Below are 17,910 nucleotides of genomic sequence, written 5' to 3'. Positions count from 1 at the left end.
TGACCCAAACTGACCAAAGAGGTATTCCATACCACAGCACGTCATGCCCACTGTATAAACTGGGGGCAGTTACCCGGAAGCGATTAGATCACTGCTCAGTCAGGCTGGGTATCGGTCGGTGGGTGGTGAGCGGTTGTATTCTCTTCCCTTGTTATTTCCCTTATCATTATTATTATAGGTGGTAGCAGCAGTGGTTTGTGTTATACCGTAGTTACTGGACTGTTCTTATCTCAACCTGTGGGAGTTACATTCTTTCGATTCTCCTCCCCATCCCTCCGGGAGCAGAGGCAAGGAAGGGGCAGGGAGTGAGAGAGCGGCTGCGTGGCTGACTGAGTTTAAACCATGACATAATAGATCTATCCTAGTGATGGAACATAATGAGATAAATGAACCAAGTTCACCTGTAAGACTGGTCAAGATCTCTCAGACATGCTCTTTGTGTTCCTTGGTCTTGGTAAACATCCACTGAGCTTAGGCATGGCTGGGCTATATAGCATGAAAATGTAACATTCTTGCATATTTCAAGTTGGGTTATTCTTTTACTTTACTCGTATGAACAAACAATGCCCCCATGCATCATCCTTCTGTTAGTTCTTCTTTTTAACAGAGAATTATACCATTTGCTAGAAAAGTAAAGGCAGGTGAAGAGTACAGTGTCTCTTCCCAACATGTATGAAGGTTTGCTTTGCACATGAGCTGAGCCCACCCGAGAATCAGGTGCAGCTTCAAAATTCAAATGAGGAACTTAAGAATACTTTTTAAATATTAATATGAAAATAAATAAGACTCTTTAAATACAAAAAAAAATACTATCTTTAAGTATATGTTAAAGTTGGGTTATTCACATTTTCCATTAACAGTTTATGTTCTTAGCAATACAGATAGATTTTTACTTGTGTTTTGTTTATGTATTTTTTCTTTCTAATAGAGTTTCTGAAGTCATTACATATAATGTTTATGACCGATTTATGTTAAAATATCCGTTATGCTCAAAAACCCTAAAACCCAGTGCTATTTCTCATTATTAGCATGAAAGAGTCAAAATATGAACACAAAACTGATAATTGGTATCATAAACTGATTAACATCAAAACTGATAAGCAGCATCAAAACTGTTGAGCTGTGTTGTCTTCCAGGATGTAGCACATTTGACCAGGCTACGTTACTCCTTGTGTTTGATGTTTGGGACTCATCTTTCAAAAAACGCATTATTGTGTAGTTTTAACAACTCAGCTTTAATTTATGAAAATACTTTTGTCTGTAGTCTGAGACAGTTCTTTCAGAGAGAACACAGAGGAATTTTAAGTAGAAATTGGGCATTAATAACTCTTGTTGTTATATTTGAGTATATTATACTCTTTTATTGTTTTGAGAGTAGCTGAGGGCAGAAAGGGCATTTGGAGATTATGAGTCAAGTCCTCGCTCAAAGTGGGGTCAAGTAGAGCAGGGGGCTCATAGCCATGTCCTGCCAAATTTTGAATATCCCTGTGGACAGAAACTCCACAAGCTCTTCTGGCAGCCCGTTCCAGCCACCCTTACAGCAGTACAGGATTTTCTCAATTGATGTAATAACCCTGACACCAAATTACTTTTCAAAGACTCAGTTGAACTGATTTTGTAAAAGCAAGTCATGTAAATGATGATTGATCTTATTCCATTCACACTCTAATTTGAAGAAGGCAGCCTTAAGACTAATGAACATGGTATTTCTGAGGAGTCTGAGGAGAGTAAGAAATATTTTATATATCCCATGTCTGCTAAAACAGCTTTTTGTTTCTTCTAAGTTCTGTACTTTTGCTTTTGGCTATTATTTGCATCTTCACGAAATTACACTAATCTGTTTCTTACAAATTCATCTCCAGCAATTTCATGGCATAGTAATTACTCATTCACAACCATTTAGGAACAAATATAAACTAAGGTGCAACTAGTTTTTTTACTGTATGGCATTATGTGGCTGACTGCATTGTGCTGGATCAAACAAGACTATAAGAAGAAAACAAAAATAGATGAAAAGTAGTGAAACGGTGCCAGGATTAAGGTTCTGTTGGAACTTGTCTTTGGAGAAGGAGAGTGTATAAGTGTATGTAGCCCAGCAAAGAAAGAGTAATAAGGGATGCAGTTGCAGTTTTAGACATTTAGATTAGATATTAGGGAAAAATTCTTCCCTGTGAGGGTAGTGAGGCCCTGGCACAGGTTGCCCTAAGAAGCTGTGGCTGCCTCATCCCTGGCAGTGTTCAAAGCCAGTTTTTGAACAACCTGGTTTAGTGGAAGGTGTCCCTGCCTCTGTGGCAGGGGGTTGGATCTGGATGAGCTTTAAGGTCCCTTCTTCCAACCCAAATTGTTCTGTGATCCTATGATCCATCAAGGACAGTTAAAAGAGTTGTTAAAGTCAAGTGGCAGTACTGGCAGAATGATCACATGGTCATGAATAAACTTAATTGGAATTAGAGAATTCTGTGAGGAATTGAGGGAGGAGCTCATGATTTCAGGATGAGGCTGGCTACTGAATGGGCTTGTGTGCCATGGCTGGCTGTAGCAATGAAAGACATTGGAAACAAAGATGCTTCTTCTGTTCTGTGTTCTTAATGCCAAGTGTCTTCATTCAAGCAGTGGGAGTTTATTTATGGGAAAATGGGAATATGTTCCAAGCCTGAGTCATATCAGCTTGCTAAATTCTGTCTTGTAAGAATTTAATGAATTCAAGGAAGACTATCTACTGCCAAAATAGATATTAAAGCTGTAGAGGTTTTAGTCCAGGGATGTTTTTATCAGCAGCATTAACAGAAATCAGATTTTCTGATTCATTAAGGTTTTTTTCCTGACTTGTTTGATTCCCAATGAAGTGCTAATATCTGAAGAAGACAAAAATGCTGTTTTTTCTGAATGGCAATGCGGAGCTTTCGGGCTCTCTGGCCATGGGACAGATCTGCCAAATTCATCCTACTGCAGCCACCCCTCAGTATCCCTGATTTGACAGATTTGCCAGTAATTCAGGTAGGCATCTCTTTAATCTTGTCTTACTCTCTGTGGAAGATCGGTAATATATCAAGCAATATGCCGTGGGTGCCAGTAAAGAAGCATTTGCTGATAAAACATTTTTGCAGCTCTTAAGTTTCTTGACCTATTTCAGCCCATTCCAATCACAATCCCTTTTTGCACAGACAGAATACTACAGTAATGCCATCTGGTTCCACAGCAGGGGTAGGGACAACTGCATGAATCATAGAATCAGAATCTTAGAATCTCAGGCTGGAGGGGACCTCAAGGATCATCTGGTCCAACCTTTCCTGGCAAAGCATGACCTAGACTAGAATGCCCAGCTCCCTGTCCAGCCGAATCTTAATGGTGTCCAATGCTGGGGAGTCCAACACGTCCCTGAGGAGATTATTCCAGTGGATGGTTGTTCTCATGATGAAAAATTTTCCTCTTGTGTTCAACCAGAATCTCCTCAGGTGTAACTTGTGCCCATTACTCCTCCTCCATTCATTGTGACTCCTTTTAAAAAGGGAGTCTCCATCTTCTTTGTAGGTACCCCTTAAATACTGGAAATATGGTGAAAAGGTTTCTTATCTTAAGGGCACTCATAAACCCTGAACCTTCTTTTGTCCAGGCTGAACAAGCCCAGCTCTCAGCCTATTCTCATATGGCTGCCCAGCCCTTGGATTGTCTTTGTGGCCCTTTCTGGGACATCTCCAGCCCATCCACATCTTTCTTGTACTGTGGGAGCTGAAACTGAGTAGAGCAGGACAGTGACATCTTTATCTCTGCTGGTGATGCCCTTGTTGATGTTCCCCAGCATCCTGTTGGCTTTCTTTGCCACAGCTGCACACTGTTCACTCACACTGTGTTCCCCAGGACCTGCAGGTCCCTTTCCACAGAGCTGCATGAGTTTTGGTTTTGGTTTGGTTTTTTTGGTGCGCATTGGGATTTAAGTAAGAGAAGTTGTAGTAGATTGGATCTGTTTCATCCTTTGTGTTAGACGCCTTTGGGTGAGTCATGCCTTGACTTCAAGTTATACTTTGTCATTTTAATCACAGGCATTAGCCACAGGTCTGTAACAGAAAAAAGAGTTTTTGGGTCCTTGGACCTGTTACCTCAGACAGCTACAGCTCATACCAAAGTGTGAGAGGAGCTGAAATGGTCCAAAATGAGGAATATTGTCAAGAACTGTGATGTGATTCTTCTATTCCAGTGACAAGAGGAAAGAGAAGATGTGCTGGGGAAAACAGCTGTGTGGTGGGTGGGGACTTGTTTGCTTTTTTGTCTCTACAGAGGACACCTGCCTTCAGCTTGTACATGTCCACAGGAAAAGGAAAGAGAGGAACAAGTCTCTCATGGGTAGTACACTCAAGTAGAGTTGCTTTTTGCATGGTTTGTGCCTGGCATTAGTGCTGAGAGACTCATGGTACAAGTTCCTCATAATGGTAAAACAGAAGGCAGGTGCTTGGGCAATCTCTATAATGACAAATCACAGCTAGCACTTAAAAAATTAGTTGCAGTGATTGAATGCTGTATTCTGTTTCAAGATAAAGCCACAAGTTACCAGACATCCCTATAGCTTCATTGAGATTCAGCTTTCTGTTGATAAGCAGAGCGTTCTCCCAGAACTAGTCTCCTGAAGCTGCAGAATCTCCCTGTCCCAAGATTGCTGCAAGATACCTGCGAGGCGATGGCTGAAGCTGTAGTCTGCTGCAGTTTTGCATTCCCATTGCATGAGTGCAAGAGCAGTTAGCATCAAACTTCTTGGGGATTGCTGTTTCCTGACACAGTGACTAACTGCAGGGCCTGAAGGGCAAGAGCGTTGGAGGCACATTATTAGAATCTAGTCATGAGTCAAGACCTTTTTAGATGTCCTTTGGGATCCCTTTTCAAGAAGGAGATAGATGAGGAAAACCCTGCAGCATTACCTTGTAGAGGCCACTCTCTGCTGTGCTGTTCTTTATTCCAGATGTTTTTCCAGGAGGTGATAGACTCCAGTGTGTTCTCCTGGCCCAATACAGACAAGGGGTGACTTCTGATGCAAACCGGGGCACTTCTTCTATGAACTGAGTGATTTCTATCCCATAACATGCCAGAGAAACTCAAGAGAAATTCTTCTAAAATATAATTCATGGCAGTTTAAATGTTCTGTAGGGGCAGTTTTTGTAAGGATATATTTTTTTGGCACTTACATAGATGTAATCTATGAGAAAAAATGTGTTGCAGGTGAGTTCAGCATGGTGAAATGGATCTGTAGTGCCTGGCACTAAATAAACTTCTGTGGTGACTAATTTTCCTCCAGAATAGCCTGCGTCCCATTAAGATGGTAATTTTATAAGCTTTTATTACAGTGTCTTATTTATTTATTTTCAGCTTGGGTTAGGTTTCCAAGCTATCTGTTACTGGCCCGAGTCTTGTACAAGCTGATCTCTTTGCTTTAATTTCCACTGCGGGTTTATAGCAACTCAGTAGTTATTAAGTAAGTCTGGAGAATAGTTAGCAATGCTTTTTCATAATTGTTCTAACAATTTAATTGTTTTAATGCGAGCCAGTAGGCAAAGTTAATGCACAGTGCTAAGAGCAAGAAGCACAGAGCATCCATGTTCTCTCATGGCAGCACAGAGCCACGCTTTCAGAAGTCCCCCAGTCTGAATTATTGTATTTATTCTGCTTGGAATAGTCTGAATATCTCATGAGCCATGTGGCTTTGGTAGTTAGAGCCAGAAAAGTTTCCTTTTGTTTCTTTTGGATGCAGGGAAGTCTCCTGATCCTGTTGAGACTGTTTCATACAGATTTAAGCTATTCTGAGGCTCCTGAAGTGTATATTGGCTTTATCATTAGCTCTTAAATGAAGGCTAAATCAGGTGAGCCACTACCTTATTTTCAGTTGCTTTTAGTTTCTCAATTCTTCAGCTTGTGCAGCCTAGTAGCCAGAATGGTGGCATGAGTTTGCTTGTTGAATAAGAGTAAAACAGGCAACTTGCAAGGTTTTAATAACCTGGGAAAATAATTGTATTATTTAGTGACAAATGCTACTACATTTTGCTGGGAAACAAGCAGTGTCAGTATAATATTCTAAGTCTCAAAGCAATGACAGTGATGGAAATGGTTATGAGATTGTTAGATCAGATTCCCTTTGGTCTTTCAACCCCTTTGGTCTTACTCCCATTTTCCACAAAAGGATGGGTTAATTTGAATTTCATTGCTTTTTATCCTTAGGGAAATATCAAATGATCAGTGTTATTGTGGAACTGTGCCCCAAAGGAGGGGGACAGGTGTTGTGTTTGCGCTTTCACTTCACATACGCAGCAAGCTCATTAATTTGTGATTTCATTCATTTTAGGGGGAAGAGGCCACTGGTCTCCATCACTAAAAAGCAGCCGTGATTGATCGTTTGGGGGCAGAAGGGGAAAATATTCAGAAATTAGTTATATGAGCATCTTAAATTAACAGTGTGCCTACAAAGAAGCATTATTTTTTCCCTGGAGGAATGCTGAAATTGATGTTTTTAACCTCCCTTCTGAACACCTGCCACTGTTTTAGTGGGGAAACAATGCATTCAAACTGATGTCTTTTTGTATTCACAAAGGAAAGTACATTTCTGTCTGACAATCTGTACCAATCCAGCTGCCACACCACCCAGCAGATGGGAGATGGGAAAAAACGGGTTACAGAAATCTCGCTATCACATATGCAATCTTTGTGTCTGACAGAACTTGTTTGCTGGTCTTCACTAGGTGAAACGTAAGTACCCGTGCTGCTCGTGAGACGTGTCTGAACAGAATAGAGTGTAGAGCACACAACTGAAACCCCTGCATCTACATCTCGTAGCCTACTTTTTCTTGTTAACTGAATGCCCCTGAAGCCCTGGAGCTGCACAGCAAGACAAATTCAGTTCAGGGACTCAGATCCATGCACTCTAGTGTTCACACGGTTGTCTGCATGGAGCCTGTCAAGTCTTTCCAATCACATCTTCATGCTGAGCTGCCTTTGCAGCAGGTCCAGCCAAATGTGCGATGAACTAGCTCAAGAACAATGGTGCTTCGTGCCGGCTTCACTAAATTGCCAAGTTCTCATGTTGCTGGAGTGCACGAGCCCGTCTTGCATCTCTGGGAAAGTGATCGGGTACGGAGGAAAATGAAGAATCACCACCAGTATTATCTTTCCTCTAATAGAGGTTCTCATCTTGAAGAACATTGCCACTGGCTGCTGTCTGGTCTGGGTTTCTTTGACACTGTCCTCATGGAAAGGCAGCACTTGATGTCCAGAGCAGACCAGTGTGCTTGCAAGACAGGCTTTTATCTAGAGAGAAAGGTATTATCCAAGTTTTTTAAGGCCCAGGGGAGATCTGCCATGTCTTTAGATTTGAGTCAGTGGCTTGCCAATGTAAGAGATGCTTTGAAAGGCTTTGATACCTGATAAGGAAGGGAACACTGACGTTAACAGATGTGAAGAAGAGTCTGGCAACGGTGCCAAGTGTGAAACAGATGAAACGACTGCATTAAATAACTTAGTAGATGTTCATATTTATGGTTTCAGCTGATAATGTGACCGTTGAGGCCTAAATGGTAGTATTAGTTTTAAGAGGTTTTCTTCCTCATTGGCTGCATCTGCACTGGAACTCAATCTGTAATATTGAAGGAATCACTTTTCTAATGGGATTCCTGTTTCTCTCTCTGTGTGCCAAAGAAGTAATAGTCTTTTAGAGCTGCTATTTTATAGCAGAAACAGAGTTCACGCTCTATTTTCAGATGCACATTGGGACTTTTTATTAGCATTTCACAACTTGGATTACTTGCAGGACAAAGCTGAAAGTTGAAGTTAATGCTCATGCAGAACTAATTTCAAGGGAAATCACTGAAATGCATAACCTGCAGTTAACACTGATGTCCAAGAACAGACAACTAGGGTAAGCTGGATGGTGCTGCAGTTGCAACAGGTATTTTGTGATCAAATATCCCTTTAGATCCCTGCTTTGAAAGTTGAGTATCTAAAACTCCTTCAGTGTTTAAACCACTGGGGGAGGGCGTGAGGATGTCCTGCACCTCTACAGGCAGTGTATGGGGATGTAGTGAGTTACTATGTGAAAAAAAACTCACCTCTTAAATCTTTAACTGTAGCTTCAGAAGCTACATTCCATGCACTTACCAAAGCACAAACAGTAAGGGACTGTATTTCTTAACAACCTTTTTTCTTGTGCAACTAAGAGTATGAAATCTATCTCCTGAGTAAACTACAACATAATAACTATTAGCAGTGCTTTGCTATCTTTGTAGCTCTGTAAAAGAAGAGGGAATTCTGCACAGAGAGTTCATGCTAGTGATTGTCAGCCCTTGTTATTACAGTATATGTTGTGTGTAGTTCCAGGGAGCTCAGTGTAAGTCAGCAGCTCTCAAGGGTCTTGTAGAAAAATAAGAGATTAAAATATATTTTAAATTCTTAGTAACTGTGCTTCACTTTCTTTTCCTGCTTTCAGTTATGTCAGTAATTCAGATTTGGGGATGTTTGTTTAAGAAACTTTGATATTTGTAGCAAACTGTATCAATGGTGTAAGTTTACCCAAGAGTTGTGTCTCCTATTTTAGACATGGAATCATAGACTGGTTTGGGTTGGAAGGGACCTTAAAGCTCATCTAAAGTCCCCATGAGGAGCAACAGCTTCCACCAGACCAGGTTGCTCCAAGCCCTGTCCAGCCTGGCTTGAACACTGCCAGGGATGGGGCAGCCAAAGCTTCTCTGGGCACCCTGTGCCAGGGCCTCACCACGCTCACAGAGAAGAACTTCTTCCTAAAATCTCATCTCAATCTCCCCTCTGTCAGGTTAAAGCCATTCCCCCTTGTCCTGTCCCTACAGGCCCTTGTCAGAAACCTCTCTCCAGCCTCCTTGTCAGCCTCTTTAGGCACTGGAAGCTGCTCTATGGTCTCTACGGAACCCTCTCTTCTCCAGGCTGAACAAGCCCAGCTCTCCCAGCCTGTCTCCATAGCAGAGGTGCTCCAGCCCTTGGAGCATCTTTGTGGCCTCCTCTGGACTCATTCCAACAGCTCCACATCCTTCTTAGGTTCACTCAAGAACAATAGCTGGGCAGTATATCAAAAGTGAAAATCCCCTGGATTTAAGTTTTGAGTGAGCATTTGTGTTGTTTTACTGCTTTTAAAAACCATGCAACCCGTTCTCTGTCCTAATGACAGAAAATAGCATCGTTTAGGGGCTGGAGTTTCGTGAGAGCTATGCTGCTTTGAAATGGGCTTGGGGGCTTTAAACACCTGGTATCTGCAGTTCTATAAGCCTGGAATAGTCATTTCATGTTTTCATTTTGCTGTGTTAATTATTATAGAAGTCTCATAATCCGTGGATGTATGTTGTTTAAAACAGGTGCAGTCACTTCAGTGTTAATGATCAGAGTCTAATGTGTGTTCCTACTGGAATTGCTTTGTGCAAAGAGGCTTATTTTCAAGAAATGTATGTAATGATCTTTAATAACTTGCTTTGCCAAAGGTAGGATGTTCTTCCTTTCACATGAAAGTATTTGCTGTGTATATTTATTTTAATTTTTGCTTGGAATTTGTTTTAATTTCTGCTTGGAATTATTTATAGCACCCAGCATGAATATGTTGAGCCAGAAGTTTCAATATCAAGTGATTTACTATAATATCTTTATGGAAATAATATAATTTACTCAGAGCAATAGGGATTTGTAATATATTCATGATGGGCAATAATACACATCACAGCACCTGATTTCTGTTGGCTCTAACATAGAGCAATATGCCTGAGTCAATAAAATAATGGTGGCCTATAGTACAGTGAGCAAATGAGAGCTTTACTGCTAGCACTGTTGTTTGAGTCTTCATGCAAGAATCAGTACCTTCAGGCTGGTAGTTATGCCAGGGGAGACTTGGCCCAGCAGACAAGCACTGTATGTAAATATAAAACTTTACCTGAATATTACCTTCATTAAGAAGCAATAAATTTCACCATTTATTCCACGTAATGCCACATTTGCACATTATGAAATGAGATAATAAGGTTAATTTTTGAGAGCTTAATTTCACTGGGTAATTTTTTATTGGATAATGGTTAATAATTTTTCTTCTCTTGAGTGAAATCTCACTGGTTGACTACAAAACCGCCCAGAAAGCCTTCAGACTCGTTGTGCATGATTAAATGGTTGCAAGCATAGGACAGTGTGGAGTGTTGTCAAAGACCCTTCAACATCAGTAGTTTTCCTGGGACAAATGTTGATGGACAGCACATTAAACAAGTGCTGAGGAAAGAATTGCCTCATCATCATGGGGAGAGCCTTGATCCCACCCCATATAAAACTGAGCTGTAAGACACATAATAATGCTTATTATGTTTCTACATTTGATTGAAAGATGGACATGTAGTTCATAGAATCATGGAATGGCTTATGTCGGAAGGGATCTTAAAGCTCATCTTTAAGGCAGGGACACCTTCCACTAGACCAGGTTGCTCCAAGCCCTGTCCAACCTGGCCTTGAACACTGCCAGGGATGGGGCAGCCACAGCTTCTCTGGGCAACCTGTGCCAGGGCCTCAGCACCCTCACAGGGAAGAACTTCTGCCTAAGATCTCATTTCAATCTCCCCTCTGCCAGGTTAAAGCCATTCCCCCTTGTCCTACAGGCCTTTGTCAAAAGCCCCTCTCCAGCTTTCTTATCAGCCCCTTTAGGCACTGGGAGCTGCTCTAAGGTCTCCCCAGAGCCTTCTCTTCTCCAGGCTGAACAAGCCCAGCTCTCTCAGCCTGTCTCTGTAGCAGAGGTGGTCCAGCCCTCAGAGCATCTTCATGCCCTCTGGAATCATTCCAACAGCTCCACATCCCTGTTGTGTTGGGGCCAAGAAGTGGACGCAGGACTACAGGGAGGGTCTCACCAGAGCAGAGTAAAGGGGAATTATTGAATTCAGATTTTCAGTTTGGGGGAAAAAAGTGGTTCTTGATGTTGATGTAGGAGATTATATATATGTTTCTGCATTAATATAAGCTCATGGGATCAGAGGGAAGCTCTGTCTGTCACTGCCAGCATCTTTCATAAGCTGTTAACACTCAGCCTTAAAAGGTGCCCACCCCCGCAACTTTTGTCTGAAAATCCGTCTGTAAGGATAGCATTTTTCACAGCTTATACAGTCGTATTTCTTTCCTGTTGCTTAGCTTAAATACTCCTAAGAGGGTTTGGGTGTTGTTTTTTTTTGCCACATTTCAGTGCTTAGATATTTCTTGTTATATAGCAATTATTTTTTTCACACCTTTGAGTCTTTGTCAGCCAGACAAGCTTCTTGCAAGACAGGCAATCCCTGTCATCCTCTCAGCCCTTCTCTATATCCCTCTGCTTTCCAGGAAGATGAATTTAAACTGAATTCACAGAACTGTACAAAGTATTTCAGTCTCACTCGTAACTTACAGAGCAATGTTTCCCTGGCTTGAAACAGCTTGTTTGATATTCTGTTTCAAACAGGCCGGTGGATGTTCAGATCACTTTCTTAAGTATAATGGGTTTTATCAGCTGCCTCACCAGTAGCCTCAGAGCTGTTGCTGCAGTTAGTCCTTGTTGGAAAGAGTCTTCATTTCATGAGCATTTCCCCATGATTAAACAGCCCCAAAACCTCCTGCCGTAGTAATCCTTGAGCCATCTGTGGATCTTTTGTTATCCTATTACTTTATTTCTGTTGGGATCAGGAGAATTTAACAGAAGATCAATCAAACTTCCATTTGTTTAAACATTTTTTCCAGCCTTAGCTTTACACATCCTCATGCCATTCTAGTGATAACCCTATACTGTCAACATGTCACGATATGAGACAATCACTGATGTCTTCCCCTTGCCTGACGGGTTCCTTTTCTGCCTCACATCTGCTGCTCTCAGCCATGCTCCTTTCGGGCAGAAGACCCATCTGCTCTGGATCCACTCTGGTTAAAGGCCTGTCAGTCCTTACCAAGGAGTCCCCAGCTCCAGGATCTCCTTCCCTCCCTTCTGGTCTGCCTTCTGCTTGTGCCATCATGCCTTCTGTCCTTTCATGTCATCTGCTTATCATTCACATTCTCTGTTTTCTTTGCTTACAAGACTACCTGCTTGTCTCCTTTCTTGTGCCATCCCTTTCAGCCCTCACCCCCTGTTATAACAGAATTCTTCAAGGTGCTTTGCAGACCCATTCCTTCAGACTCAGCCTTCCTGTGCTCAGTTTTATTGCCTTCTCCAGTCGCTGAATGTGTTGAGTCTTTTGACTGATCCTTCATTTAGGTTTTCTGACCAGCTCTCCCTCAGCTGTGATCAAAAGCAGAGAACTTCTTCTTATACCCCAAGTCTAGAGCTCTAGATTGTCTTCCACAGTCACAGTGTGACTGTGTCACAAAAATGCTTACAGAGGAGTTAATGCCTCCAGAGTAAGTTAGGTCCTGTACAGCTCCCTTATAAAAAGTTAGTGGTTTCTTTCAGCTTGTGCTTGAAGTTCTCTGTCCTTGAAGTTCACTTTTTGAGCTGGGTTATCAATTCAAGGAAGTGTCTGGATGCCTGTTTGCTTGAAAACTACCTTACAGACCTTCCTTGTATCATCCGTGCATCTTTTTCACACAAACCCTTTCTATATCAAACTGGTTGTGAAAATAATCTCATGAGTGTTTTCAAATTCGGTTGCTCTCTCTGAAGAAACGGAGAGATGTAAGGGCTCTGCTGGCTCATTCAGAATCAGGCAGTCATACCTTGTTGATGCCTCAAATTCCTGAGGGAGGGAAGCTACAGGTATAACCCTCCACTGAAGAAATTCCGCTAAGGAATAAAGGATCAGTGTTGAACATCCCATGAAGCATTTCATTGGGATGTTTCAAAACAGCACATGTGGCATCTGCTTTTATATGGGTTAATTCCATCAAAGAAACAAGTCTTTATAATGTATAGACTAGAAAATATTTCACAATTATTCGGGGCACAGACAAAAGGCCAGAAATACAAATAAAGGCCAAGACCTCACAGCAGTTGAACCTTTTGTTTTACTCAACAGTGGGCTGTACAACACACTTGGTCGTGCTCCCAAGAACCACAGAACAAAGGAACCCTGTTGATGTTTACTTTGGCTCAAGGCAGAAACAGTTGTTTTAAATGAGTTAATAGATAGAGTAGGGAACTGTGATGGCTTGTATAATCTTTTCCCTTTTTTTTATTCTCTAGGTCACTCAGATGAGTCGTCCAGATTTAATTCTCTTTCTCATGAAGTATCTCATGGCTTTGGTCGTTGGGATACCCTCTGTCTTCTGGGTTGGAAGCAAAAAGACCTGTTTTGAGTGGGCTAGTTTCTTCCATGGACGCAGGAAAAAAGAGTGAGTATTGGTACAGAGCTGGGTGAGTACTGGCAAATAATCTCTTCCCTTGTAGTCCTGGAAGAGCATTTTGGTTAGTTCTTCACAAAGATGAAGACAGGAATAGATGGGGGCAGCTTTCTTAGCATTCTCTCACTATCCAAAATGGAGGAAGGAAGAACAAGACAAGCAACAGCTCAAGAAAACACCCTGAAGAATTGTCCCTTATTTTTCCATAATTACTGTTTGTTTCCAGAACCAAGTCTGCATTGCTCCATCTGGTTTCAAACTATTTTTTAATAAGAATGAGGTTTCAGTTGAATACTAGAACTTCTTTGCCATGTACTGAGAGATGGAATTGAAAGGTTTTATTTGTAAGCATGCTTATCTAATGTAGTCAACTGAATCAGACCTTTAAATTTAAATTAAACCTAGGTTCTTTTCACTATGAGCACAGTTAAAAGCAATTGTCTCTGCTTTTAATCTTCCCTTATGCATTAGTGCCAAAACACAGCTGGATAAAAATCATAATAAAAATATCTTACAGCTTCTCTGAGGTTGAAATGAATTTAGATTAAAGTCTAAAATAAATTTAGAGACTATCTAAAAATAAATCATAAATTTAGAGACTATCATCTCTATGATATTGTAATAGCCCTGAATAGCTGTTTTCATAATTCTAAATACTGACATCTAAAAACTAGATGTTTCAAAATAGATCCACAAATACAATGAGCCTTTAAGTGACTACTCCATGACTTTGACGCGTCCATCTTTAGCAGGACTGGCTCTCTGCTGAGGTTAAATTAAAGTGAAATTACCTTATGCAAAATGGAAGTAAATTTTTTATTCAAAGATCACCTTCTAAGATATGCAGGGGATTAACAACAACTTAATATGTTTTAATGCATGTGCATATGTTTAGATAGGATTTACAGAGCGGTGACATACTTGCTTGGTGGTTAGAGGACAGGAGTGGAGTCAGTGAAGGCAGAGGAAGCTGTTTTACAGGCCTGGCTATCATGGTGACTCCTAGCATGCTATCCTCTCTACTGATACTCCTAGGCAGCCCAGGAGCTCCCATACACAGCAGTGTGTGGCTGGAGCCACATCCCCCTTTTTTTTCCCTTTGAATAGTAAAAGGCAGAGCCGGTACAAACCTCCCTCCTTAGGTAGCCTGTGATCCTCTGAGAGCAAGAAAATTAAGAGGAGGAGGTTGCCAGGTGGAGGAAATGGAACATGAAAGAATAATGTAGAGAATGAGAGGGGAGGAAAAGGCCTCCCCATGAAAAGAGATAAAAAAAAGTAAAGGAATGTCGAGGATGTGATAACACCTCCTTTCATCATGCCATGGTGGGGTGGCCAAGTGTGTGCCCCACCGCCAGCCCTTCCCAGCATGGGGATTTGGCTAACAGAGACTGTAACCACTGATCTAAGGGCTACAGCCAGCCGGTTATGTGTGATTGTATATGTTGAATGTCACTTGGTGTTCTCCTCCTGCTGCTAGTTTTAATTCAGATTTTAAATGCTTATTTGAGTGAGGAAGTGGCTTCTTTCCATGTTCCCTGAGAGGCAGTTCCTGGGTAATCCAACCAAGCTGAGCCACAGCACTAGCCCAAGGATTTCTCTTGCAACAATATTCACAAACTAAGGCCATAAGCAAATACACCACAATTGCTCCACATGTCTAGGCTAGAGGATCAGATGCAGGAGTGGGGAGGATTCAATATGAACTTTACTTAAATATCCAAACGTTGACGTGCTTCAGAATTAGGCAGATAGGGACATTATAATGTAAATAATGGTCTTATTTGACAAGCTGGAATATAAAATAGTTACAGCGCCATTACTGCAATCACTTTTGTATTGCAGTCATTAATGGTAACTGCTCAAATGGTGTGTCTTGTTCAGGGTTGTAAATGAGAGTCGTCAAGTGCTGCAGGAGCCAGACTTTGCTCAGTCTCTTCTGAGAGACCCCAACACCCCCATCATCCGGAAATCCAGAGGCACTTCTACCCAGGGCACCTCGACTCACGCCTCCTCAACCCAGCTGGCCATGATGGACGACCAGAGGAGCAAGGCAGGCAGCGTCCACAGCAAAGTCAGCAGCTACCATGGCAGCCTGCACCGCTCACGCGATGGCAGGTACATTTCTTCCCTTTCAGATCACATAGAGAATTGGACAAGCCTCTGCAGCTGGATGTTTGGCCATCACGTTGCTAGAACTGGAAGTTCTGCTACTCTTTACTTTATCTGATTGCATTTCCTCTCCCTGCTATGTCTGGGTTGGAAAGAGAAAAAACATCTTGATATTTTCAGAGGCAACCCTAATCTTGATGAATTACATGGTGGGAATGTGTTCAATGCTGGTTTTCCTGCACAGGCAGTGATCTGTGGTACATCATTAGAGTGTGTGGGAAAACAGATCCGTCCTAAAGGGATGGATGGAGCACCTCTGCCATGGGGACAGGCTGAGAGAGCTGGGCTTGTTCAGCCTGGAGAAGGAAAGGCCCCAGGGAGACCTTAGAGCAGCTTCCAGTGCCTAAAGGGGCCAACAAGAAAGCTGGAGAGGGGCTTTTGACAGGGGCCTGTAGGAACAGGACAAGGGGGAATGACTTTAACCTGAGAGAGGGGAGATTGAGATGAGCTCTTAGGCAGAAGTTCTTCCCTGTGAGGGTGGTGAGGCCCTGGCACAGGTTGCCCAGAGAAGCTGTGGCTGCTCCATCCCTGGCAGTGTTCAAGGCCAGCTTGGACGGGGCTTGGAGCAACCTGGTCTAGTGGAAGTGTCCCTCCCCGTGGCAGGAAGGGCTACAACTGGATGAGCTTTAAGGTCCCGTCCAACACAGACCATTCTATGATTCTATGATCAAGTCAGCTTGGTATTCTTGTGACAGCTTTTCTGTGTGGGTAAATTGATTTTGTTTCTGTAAATAGACCTAGCCCTGCTGAAGAAAACAGTAACAAAAGTTACCCACTGTAACTTGAGGTGTAGTTAAGGCTTAGAACATACTTTATCATCATGTGTTTTACTCACCTGATTATCAATACTATACATAGTGCTGTAGTAAGATCCAAGCTGCATGAGGAGTTGAAATAATTTGCCCCAGGGCTGTACTGGTGAAATGGCTGAGCTACTCAGAGCACAACTTTCTTCACTAAAGCAGAGGATTTGTGTGCGTGTGCGTGTGCGTGCACAGGCACCAAGATTTATGTACATTCTTTCATGACTATGGCAGTAACAATAGTAATAATTGTCCTCTCTTGTTCTAAATCAGGTACACTCCCTGCAGCTACAGAGGCGTAGAAGAAAGACTACCTCACGGCAGCATGTCACGACTGACTGATCATTCCAGGCACAGCAGTTCGCATCGGCTTAACGAACAGTCACGTCACAGCAGCATCAGGGATCTCAGCGGCAACCCAATGACACACATCACACACGGGACCAGCATGAACCGCGTTATTGAGGAGGACGGCACCAGCGCTTGAGCCGCTGGATAGGAACAGAGCTGCTGGGGTTGTGGTCCCCTACTCAGCGGTGTCATGGCACTCAGTATTATCATGCCTCTCATTGGGTGCTGATTTTGTCCACCAGGAAGCTGAAGCTTCTTCATGTAGAAGCCAGCATTCTTGTACTTGAGTCAGAGCTAGTGTTCAGCAATCTTGAATTATTGAGTAAAAAGCTGGTTGCCTCCTTTGAACCTACCTGTAATTATTTATTCAATAACTGTTACTCATCAGACACCGTTGCTGAATTTCTTAGTCTTTGTTGGAAAAAGCCTCCCCCTGCTTCCGATGGCTCTGCCTGTCGGTAGGTGTTCCTTTGAAAACTGGCAGGGTCACGCTGAGATTTTTCCTTCCCAGGTGTAAGGGAACTCTTGAATATGGAAGGCATTCCTCCTGCACCTCCTGGATTAGATAACACCCGTCCTTGTCTTCATCGAGGGGGAGGGGGTGCATGCTAAATGCCCTGTAAAGGATATCTGCGTGGACCAGAGGTGTTTCTAATGGTCACACTGGAAATGCAACACGGGGATGAGCATTTTGGAGAAGGAAAGGAACGGAATCTTGGCTGAGGATCGTACCAGAGCGGTTCAGGCTCGGTTGTTGGGATGGGGTGGGGAGGGTGGGAATAGTGAGGCAGGGAAGGGTGATTTTTGTATGACTTGGATTGTCCTTGCTTTTTTACAAAAGACTATTTAAATTTTCTACTTGTTTACAGTTTCTGTAGGAAGAGATCTGTTTTAAACCCAGTTCTCTAGATCATAGTCGGCCACTTATATTTTAGAGTAATGTACAAAAGCTGAGATTGCCTGTTCCTGATCTATTTAAAAAAAAATACTAGAAAAGCTGGATTTGTTGGCCAGACAGGAATGTACAAACAGAACAAAACCTGTTTACAGACCCCATAACCTGGGTGAGGAGGGCTGAGGCCAGAATGAACAGGAGGAGTTCAGTCAGGGGTGGCCCACTTTCCTTGCACCATCAGGGCTATTTTGGGGGAGGATTCTCTTTGTGCTGAGCCAGAATTTATGAAAGAATTTAGAAATGGTGGGAGACATCAAGGCAGAAGCTGCCTGCAGGTGGGAAAGAGTGGGATGCAATACTTAGAAGCGTACTTGA

General features: G+C 42.4%; 1 protein-coding gene across 4 annotated transcripts in view; it reads left to right on the top strand.

Moving 5' to 3' along the window:
* FZD3 (frizzled class receptor 3) overlaps positions 1-16,988 on the top strand; it is a 63,143-nt gene extending 46,155 nt beyond the window's left edge. For all 4 annotated transcript variants that reach the window (XM_062618578.1, XM_062618575.1, XM_062618576.1 and 1 more), the window contains 3 exons: positions 13,160-13,308; positions 15,199-15,432; positions 16,563-16,988. In XM_062618578.1, coding sequence (XP_062474562.1) covers positions 13,160-13,308; positions 15,199-15,432; positions 16,563-16,776 — 597 coding nt within the window. In that variant the 3' untranslated portion in view covers positions 16,777-16,988. The remainder of the gene's footprint in view (positions 1-13,159; positions 13,309-15,198; positions 15,433-16,562) is intronic.
* The last annotated feature ends 922 nt before the right edge of the window (positions 16,989-17,910 follow it).

The sequence above is a fragment of the Pezoporus occidentalis genome, unplaced genomic scaffold (genome assembly GCF_034315485.1).
Source record: "Pezoporus occidentalis ecotype Australia unplaced genomic scaffold, CSIRO_AGI_Poc_V1 ctg201, whole genome shotgun sequence".
Classification (NCBI taxonomy): domain Eukaryota; kingdom Metazoa; phylum Chordata; class Aves; order Psittaciformes; family Psittacidae; genus Pezoporus; species Pezoporus occidentalis.
The sequence above is the reverse complement of the archived record's forward strand: the minus strand, read 5'-3'. Positions and strand labels throughout refer to the sequence as shown.